Source organism: Corylus avellana, chromosome 2, assembly GCF_965113065.1.
Source record: "Corylus avellana chromosome 2, dhCorAvel1.hap1.2, whole genome shotgun sequence".
In the NCBI taxonomy this organism is placed as follows: domain Eukaryota; kingdom Viridiplantae; phylum Streptophyta; class Magnoliopsida; order Fagales; family Betulaceae; genus Corylus; species Corylus avellana.
The window spans coordinates 17,457,854-17,467,451 of record NC_142491.1 but is presented as its reverse complement, the minus strand read 5'-3'; the positions used below and the strand labels follow the sequence as shown (position 1 = coordinate 17,467,451).

At 33.2% G+C, this 9,598-nt stretch overlaps 1 protein-coding gene across 3 annotated transcripts; it reads right to left on the bottom strand.

Annotated features, from left to right (window-relative positions):
• Positions 1 to 640: 640 nt before the first annotated feature.
• Positions 641 to 4,151, bottom strand: LOC132191554 (G-type lectin S-receptor-like serine/threonine-protein kinase B120). 3 transcript variants are annotated; one of them, XM_088513194.1, is made up of 7 exons: positions 2,679 to 4,151; positions 2,477 to 2,584; positions 1,821 to 2,041; positions 1,498 to 1,708; positions 1,162 to 1,399; positions 859 to 1,006; positions 641 to 750 (listed from the first exon to the last, which is right to left on the bottom strand). In XM_088513194.1, exons 1-7 carry the CDS (start codon positions 4,000 to 4,002, stop codon positions 724 to 726), a joined length of 2,277 nt encoding a protein of 758 aa, XP_088369320.1. In that variant the 5' UTR covers positions 4,003 to 4,151; the 3' UTR covers positions 641 to 723. The 3 variants fall into 3 exon arrangements, with proteins under 3 accessions (XP_088369320.1, XP_088369321.1, XP_088369322.1); XM_088513195.1 differs by lacking the exon at positions 859 to 1,006 and having other exon boundaries at positions 659 to 750; XM_088513196.1 differs by lacking the exons at positions 641 to 750; positions 859 to 1,006 and having other exon boundaries at positions 1,161 to 1,399.
• Positions 4,152 to 9,598: the final 5,447 nt, after the last annotated feature.

Sequence of the window (9,598 nt, the reverse complement as noted above, 5' to 3'; positions counted from 1 at the left end):
ATCCCTCGCCTCATTAGTAGATATTTCTTATGTTCACAAGTATAGTGTTTTTGTGTAGTTGAGTTAGTCATAATTTGGGTTTAAAATATTAAGTGGATGTATGCTTGAATTAGTTGTTAACATTCGGTCTCTTACATGAATAAACATGAAAAGAAATAAGCCAAGATTTCAGATTTCAACCCTTTTAGGTAACTACTGCGGGAGGGGAAGGAAATCAATAACCGATAATCTTTTAAAGACACTTGAAGTTGTTGGCAACATTTATATCTATAGCCCTTCAAAAAAAAAAAACATTTTTATCTATAGTATCATTGGCAACAAAACTAAAATGAGTGAACTAAGACAACATTTAGTGACAATTATGTAGCATATCAACATGCATCCAAATTAGGCTGAAAAGATTGCTTCTCCAACATTTCTTTTCTTTCACATAGGAATCACTCATCGGGCTTCCATTGCTGAAATAGTTACACTATTTTTTGAGCAATTTCCTGCACTGTCAATTGTTGAATTTGTGTCCATCATATTTCGGCATGTGGAAAACGCTGGTTGCTTAGGTGTAGGTAGAGGTGCATGTTCATTGCTAATCATTGAGATTACATCAGACATGGTAGGTCGATCAGTCGAGCTTTCTTGGACACAAAGAAGACCAATGTTAATGAACCTCAACAAAATAGAAGTGAAAGTAGCATATCCTATTGTTGGCTCCATCAAGTCCAAACTTCAATCGTCTCTCCACAACTCCCAAGCCTAGTTTCATTTCAAATAAGACAAAATTTAAGTAAAAAGTAATAGCATTTTAATTTAAAAGATTATTGTAGAACATGAGGAATTTGGAAGAGTATAAAAGCTACATACATATCTAAGATGACTGAGTGACTCGTTGTTATAGAAGCTTGTGTTCTTCCTACCGCTCACAATCTCTAACACCAATACTCCAAAGCTAAACACATCAGACTTTATTGAGTACAAACCATCCATAGCATATTCGGGAGACATATAGCAACTACATTCCAAAATTTAGTAAATGAACCTATCAATAGCTTGCTCAATGAATTTAGCTAGGAATTGAAAGTACCAAGAGAATGTTACTTACTAAGTAAATGTAAAACAAGAGAAATTTAGCTTGCTCAACTAATGTAAAACAAGTTGCATACTTACTAAGTTCCAACAATTCGGTTTGTGTTTGCCTGTGTTTCATTGCCTCCAACTATTCGAGCCATGCCAAAATCTGATATTTTTGGATTCATTTCACTATCCAAGAGAATGTTACTAGGTTTTAAATCTCTATGTATGATTCGTAACCTTGAATATTGATGGAGATAAAGAAGCCCTTGAGGAATCCCTTCAATAATGCGTATGCGTGTCTCCCAGCCTAGCATCTTTTTCTTGGTTGGATCTATTTGAATAGTACAACCAAGGAAATTAGTGCTTAAGAACCTAGAAACATATGAGAAAAAAATATATACACATATATATACATAAACGTGCACTTACCAAAAAGATAGAAGTCCAAACTTGTATTGGGCATGTACTCATATATTAATATCTTTTCATCTTGCTCGATACAACAACCTAACAGTCTGACAAGATTTCTATGCTGGAGTTTTGCAATTAGTATTGTCTCATTTCTGAACTCCTCAATACCCTGTCCAGATCTTTTTGAAAGAATCTTCACTGCAATTTCTTGCCCTCTGAGTAATTTTGCCTATGAAGAAGAACCCAAAGCTCTTTAAACTTTCATGAAGGTTTACCATTAATGTTGGTTTTCTTAATAGTGTTGAAAGTGCATTCACCAGGAAGAGGAAAATGTAACGTACCTTGTAAACAGGTCCAAAACCTCCTTCTCCAAGTTTATTCACGGTTGAGAAATTATTTGTTGCAGCTAATACACTCTCATAACTAAATAGTGGCAACTCAGCATCCTTCTCTCTCTTCTTCATATTATTGTTGGTATTCATTTCATCATTGATTGCATGGATTTCAGCATCAAAATCAAATAATAGTAGATTATAACTTGAAGGGATCTCTCCTGTTTGATCTAGAATGATAAGAATTGGTCACTATACATGGAAATGTAGTGTTTGGTCATAGAAAAATTGAGGTGACATCATTAGGTTCACTAAAGTTCAACCACTATGAGCAATGCCAGTATCTAAAGGTAAGTTTATATTGTCATTTTCGCAAATAAGAACTAATAATTTAGGAATTCATTCCCATTTTAGTAAAATGACCAAATAACTGCAAAGCTCCTTCCCGAAGACATGGTGAAGTTTGTAGGAGGATCCCATCAAACTTAACCAATTACTAATGATACTATTTGCTTTTCATTGTTAGGCCATTAGAAAAGTTTGTTAAGTGACTTCCCTAAGAACAAGAACTTTTGACAATTTTCTTGTCTTAGATTAAGGTAGACTTCCTTGTAATTTTTTTTAAGTGATTTTTATAAACGGTTAGAATATTCACATGCACTTACCTTTCCGTTTGAGCCTTCCTTTGCATGAAAAGCAAATTGAGAGGCATAAGATAAGCCCTGTTGCAGGGACCAGCACAGCTACCCATACTTTCCATTTTTTGCCTGATTCTGCTGAGAGTAATCACTATTAGCTAAACCATAAAAGAGAAATTAAGTATTAGTTCAAAAGGAAAGATAACATAAATTTGTGTATATTTTTCACCTTGGGTACTTGGATACTCAGCAGCAGCAAGTCTGAGGTAGATATCTTGTCCAATCTCGCCACCATATGGAAGTTGTTGTAAGTTCAAAAGAGCTCCTTCCCATATCATACACCCACTCCTATTATAAGCATAAGCTGTGCAAGAACAATTTTCCATGCATGCCAATTCACATCTGCTAGCATTCAAGGCCAAATTATATTCTTTCGAATAAACAGGCAATCGCATGTTTGATATTTTCATGAACCAATCTTTTTTGACATTAGCACGCGTATTATTCTCACATTGCAAAGGAGATTTCCTCACACAACCGCCTGACCAATCATTTAGTCTGTTGTCTTCCATGGAAAATGGTTTGAAACCTTCTAGACACTCACAAGGATTTGAGGAATTGTCAGGGTATTGTACAACGCCAAATGCACCACACAAAGCGTAGACATCAGATATGTTCGTCGGTGTAGACCAAAATGTATTCCAAACGGAGGCGACAGGCAGCCACAGCAGTATCCTAATCTGTCCTGTTTGGTCAATTCGATATCTAGCAAGGGTAGAAGGATTACGAAGAGAGTAATTAAAATATCTCTCACTTTCATTTTTACTTGACACAAAACTTACGTCAAAGATAAGGGTACTTTCAGAAACTGAGCGGAGAGATGTTCCATTATAAACTTCCGAACTCCAATAGATTTGGGATTTGTTCCACTCTAAGAGAAACTGCTGGCTTCCATTTGGGTTTAACCTCTCGGAGAACACACCTGGTGCTGGATCTTTTGAATTTTTCCATGAAATGAGCTGCTGTGGTTTTCCAGTAACCTTATTGATCACCCGAAACTTCGCACCTGGCAGCAATGTATCGGTTGGATGGTCGAAACTCTCCCAAAATATAGTAGAGGTGTTCGATCTACCTCTCAAAACAAAATTTCCATCATCACCAAGTACTGCTTCAGTTATATTTAACTGGGGAAATGTCAAATTTGTCGACCAAACTGGGATCTCGGAGGAACCTTCAAACAGGAGTAGATTGCCATTTTCTGAGAGCTCAAGTCTTGAGGAAGATGGGTGAGACAAAGGGTTTTCTCTATTTGCTACCCAAACAATTTCCTCATGAAACCCTTTATACCATATGCCCAGGTAGATTTTTGATGAAGTGCCTGGTTTGAAGAAACCCAGCTCAAATTTGCTACCTTGAGATAATATGGTGTCGCTCTCTAAAAGAGAGTGACCTGGTGAAAGGGTATCACCAACTATGGAGAAGCATGCTCTGTAAAAAGACATGATTAGAAGCAGAGCAAATAAGAGCCATGGCTTCTTCGTCATGCTACTCATATATCCCTTTGTATAACTTGTTGTAACGCAGTTAATAATTACAGAAAAATGCTAGCTAGAAGAAAACTTGGTCCCTTTTTTCTCTAAGCAATACAGAAAGAAGGGGAAGGAGCAACAAACAAGAAGAAAGAAAAGAATACAAATGAGAGCTACAGAAAGCATATTCATAAGAATTGTGAGCCACATCCCATTTTGGAGCCAGATGAGGTCTCTGATTGGCTTGCCTTTGGACTTTTGAGGCTTCCCAAGAAACGCAGACAAAAAAGACTTGGGACTTTTTTTGTGACAAAGATCACCTCCAAAAGATGCTAGCCATTCCTTACAGATAACAATCGGAAAACGCTGAGCTCTTTTTGTTGTAATTGTGTATTTCCAACACTTTTGTGTCAATACTGTTGTGATGTTACGAACAATCTTTTATTATTCAATTATGATTTATTATTACTTAAATATTTTTTTAGTACCATTGGGTCTTAAACCAATTTTTTACATACTCCGGGAGGCACGAACCAACCTTTAAGGATAACTCTCTTGCGTGATTTTATAGTATTGTAATATCTTTCCATACTCTACTTTTCATCTCTTGTATTTTATTTATTTTATTGTTACTTTTCATATTGTAATTATTTTATATCAATGAGAATTTGTGCACCATCCAAAATTATTTCCAACAATCTTAAAGGTTGAGTATGATGATTGCACAAATATTTTAATTAGTATCATAACGATAGTATTTGATCTTATGAGAAGTCAAATACTATAAGAGTTTGCGGTATGCAATTCGCATATGAGAAAGATGAAATCAAATATTGAGTGGAAAGATTTTATATTCATTTATCAGAAAAAGAATTTAATTTCATGTGTAGTTATTGAAAATGAAAATATTTTGATTGAAAGAGTTTTCAATTATTTGAACTCAATTTATTGATTGTCAAATAATCTTTTATTGTTGGGTTACTATTCTTACAATAAAAAGGGTTAAGCCTTTGTAGAACTTAGCATTTTCTTTGTTATGTTGTGCTAAGCTTGACTGGAAAACATCCATGTAGATTAATAATAATAACAATGAGTAGTTACTCATGGTGTGATGGAGAAAAATACATAGACATTGCTAAATGTGTGCAGAGAATACAACTTTGCTAAAAAATTTTGCAGGTAAGCACATTGTAAGAGGAAAAAATGTGGTGCGCGTATTGAGTCGATCGGTTCTCACAATACCTAGTTGGTGTGTGGTGACAACAATCTATTTTGGAAGATCTTGGAGTAATGATGTTGGCTCCATTGTGAGTTTTAAACTCTGATTCATAGGTCTTATTTTTTAAGACATAATATACATTTCATTTATTAAAATGAAAAAAATCAAGTTATGAAGGTGCTCCTTAATTTAATTAAAGCTGGTGCAAAATTTAATAATTACATGAATTTTGTATATGATAAGCAGTAGCTTCTATTGATTCATCTATTTCAAAGAAGAAATAGTATCTAGCATTTATGTTAGCTTTGAGATGCTAGATTAGCATAAACATTTTAAGTTATTTGATAATTCCTCATATATATTATTCAGCTTTCAAATTTCTCTGATATGATGGTTCAGAATAAAATATATGTGATTATTGAGGTTCATTTGATACATGATAAATTTATCATATCAATAGAATGATATCTGTAACATCCCCAACCCGTTAAGGCTGAGTTTGTCACTTTTCTTCTTACTCAACAAAAGTCTTTGCAAAGATCTATAAGGTCTATCAGAGTACTTAATTTTAAAAGATACTATCAATGTATAAAACATTCTTCAAGAGATTTTATTACAAGCGAAATTAGGAAACATTAAACTTTAGTTGCGGAATATCATATTATTACAATAACTGATATGAAAAGACTTAAAAGTTAATAATTATTCCCGCCCCCATTCCGGCCTCCTATTCCAGCGTCCTTTCTATCTAAAAACAAGAAATAAAACTGAATGAGCCCAAAGGGGCCCAGCAAGTAAAATCCACAACCATAAATAGTTTTACTCCTTATTCTCAGTTTTAAAAATCGTTTTCACAAATAAATTTACATTTAGCCATAATAATACATGTATGTACGGTTCCATCTCCCGTAGCATATACATACTATTACCTCTAGTAATAAATCATCGTCATGAATTATCTTTATAAATCATCATTGTAAATCATCATTGTAAATCATCGTAGTATATCATTGTTGTAAATCATCGTAGTATATCATTGTAAATCATCATCTCCCGTAGCATATACATACTATTACCTCTAGTAATAAATCATCGTCATAAATTATCTTTATAAATCATCATTGTAAATCATCGTAGTATATCATTGTTGAAATTATATTATCATTTTCTCATATTAGGGCTCATGTACACTGTTACCCCTGTGTACGAGGGTTGCGGGTCCTATGACCATGGCACTGAACTGAGGCCTCAGCCATGCCCGACCGTCAATTAACTCTTTCTCTTGGTGCACTCAACGGTCTGTTGATGAAATACCACCTTCTGGCATAGCCTCCTTCAGTGGTTTCGCCTCCATCCGAGTATCGGTACCGAACTCATCTCATCTTATCTTGGGGCCAAAAATACTCTCCTCCATACATGTGCCCTCATTTCATAAACATTTAACTCATTTCTTGTACTTTTTTTTGTACTTCTTTTGATGCATCTTAGGGCAACATGTAAAAGGGTTTATCATTATTCTTCTTTCTTATAATCATCATCATTTTTCAACTTTCTTTTCTCAAAAATGAAAACTTTTCCAAATATAAACTTGTTGTACTTAGAAAGCATTTAAAGGAATAGAAACATTATAAATAATTCTTTTAGAAATCCTTCATGCATGCAACATGTCTCCATGACAGGTAAATAAAATAATCATTTACAGTTTGATACAAGAATGAATAAATAGCATGACATGAAGTAACTTTAGCAGGGGTAGTGAATTTACTTACTTCTAGACTGAAGTTAAAAGTGGTCTGAAGGATCTAGTTGCTCCAAACTGACTAACACCACTAGTATATCTTTTGAAACTAATTTCTCGAGTCTGTTCTCTCTCGTGTTCTTTCTTTCTTGCAATGCTTTGTCTCGCCCTCTCTCTCTCTGTTTCGTGTAAACACTTAGAGAAAGAAGAAAGACCGAGTAGAAAACAGAAGAATGAAGAATATGTGGAAGAGAAGGGAGAGGAGTGGTGAAATTTGTGAAGGAAAAGAACTCTATTTATAGGAAAAACCAAGTACTATTCTACCTTCCATTCTACTATTCCATCTACCAACACTATTATACCTACATTTATCCATCTACAATTCTAGACTCATTTTACCATTCCATCTACCAAGACTATTATACCTACATTTATCAATCTACAATTCTAGCCTCATTTTACCATTCCATCTACCAACACTATTATACCTACATTTATCCATCTACAATTCTAGCCCCATTTTACCATTCCATCTACCAACACTATTATACATTCCTTTATCCATCTACAATTCTACCCTCCTTCTACTAATACTATTATACCTACCATTGACTATTCTACCTTCCATTATACTATCCTATTATTTCACCAATTACCATTCTATAATTACCACTCTCTGTAATATCATAAATTTCCAAAGAATTAAAATCATAGGCTAAAATGAATATCAAAATAACATCATTATCAAAATAATCTATTTAAATATTTTGAAAATTTCGGGGCGCTACAATATCATTGGCATATTTATTAAAATGAGCCAATAATAGTTGGTTATTATTTGGTTGAGCTTGATACTTTGCATATTTATTGGGGCTTTAGTTAAAAAGATTTTATTTTTAAAATCTTGATAGAACTTGAAATATGCAATCTCTCTCTCTCTCTCTCTCTCTCTTTCTCTCTCTCTCTCTCTCTCTCTCTCTATATATATATATATATATAAGGATCATGTTGAAAAATCACAAGTGATGATTAATATTTTTTTAAACAGCTTTAGAACTGTCAATTGACCAAAAAAACAAAAAGAGAGAGAAAATGACATATCATACTTGGAGAAAGATGAGCTCATAGAAGTCATTTCTTAAAGCATTTGTGTGCTATTAATGAAAATTTATTTTCTTGTGACTATTTGGTTTATTCCATTAATATTTGGTATGATATATTTGTATATGTAAATCTCGGCTATATCAAGAAAATGAAAAGAAATTGGAATCTAAAGGAGTAACTGAAATTAGAACATTAGAATAAATGATGAATGCAATGATTGTCAATTTTGGGCTATCCACCAAAGTGTGGGGGGAAGCCATTATTTTGTTTGTTACATTCATAAGCATTGTTTGGAATACCTCGAAGTGTGAGGGTATTTGGCAAATGTTATGTTACTCGAACCTAATAGGAGGAAACTTGGTTTAAAACTTATGATTGCATTTTATTGGTTTTGCATGTAGTAGTTCATGCTATAAATTCCTTATTATCAAGAGTGATGTTTTATATTACAACACTATTATTGAATCTAAAAATGTTATTTTCTTGAAGCATGTGTTTCCTTTGAAAAATAAGGAAAAATTATTTCATGAATTTTCTGTTGCTTCTAATAAATTGTTGATGGTGTGTAAGAATTGAGAAGAAGCAATCGAACTAAAACGGAAGGAATCTCGATAATAATTTTATTGCTTATATTGTTGATGATGATCCAATATGTTATGGTGAAGCAATTAAATCTATTTGATGCATTTTATTTATTTATTTTAATTGGTTAGAAGCTATAAATAATTGAAATCAATTATGTCTAACCATGCTTGGGAACTTGTTGAGTTACCTCCTAAGACCAAATCAATTGGTTATAAATAGATGGTTAAGAAGAAGCTTAAACCGGATGATACAATAGATAAGTACATGGTAGACTTGGAAGCTAAAAGCTAAAGTAAATGCATATGTTGATTATTTGATACTTATTTTCCGGTTACTAAAATTGCATCTATTGGAATGTTATTTGCCATTGCTTATATTTATAAACTTGTTGTACATCAAATGAATGTCAAAGTTATTTTTCTAAATGATGAAGAGATTTATATGGAGCAGCCCGAGGGACTAGTAATCCCCGGTCAAGAACATAAAGTGTGCAAACTAGTGAAATCCTTGTATGGATTAAAGCAAGCTCCTAAACAATGGCATGAAAAGTTTGACAATGTGATGTTGTCTAATGCATATTTAATTAATGGTGTAAGTAAATGCATAACAAATTTTACAATAATGAATGTGTCATTATTTATTTTTGATATATTGATGACTTGCTTATTTTGAACTAACATTGATGTTGTGCATAAAGTTAGATTATTTCTTGCATCTAATTTTGATATGTAAGACATATGTAAAGCTAATGTCATGTTGGACATTAAAGTTATTAGAGATAATGATTGCATTGTTTTATCTCGGATATATTATGTCGAAAAGATGCTTAAAAGATTTGAGCACTTTTATTATCCATCTATGTCTACACCATATGATTCAAAAATACACTTGGTTAAGAATCTTAGTGATGATGTTTTTGCAAGAAAAACATGCACAAATCATTGGTAGCTCGATGTTTTGACAAACTGTATATG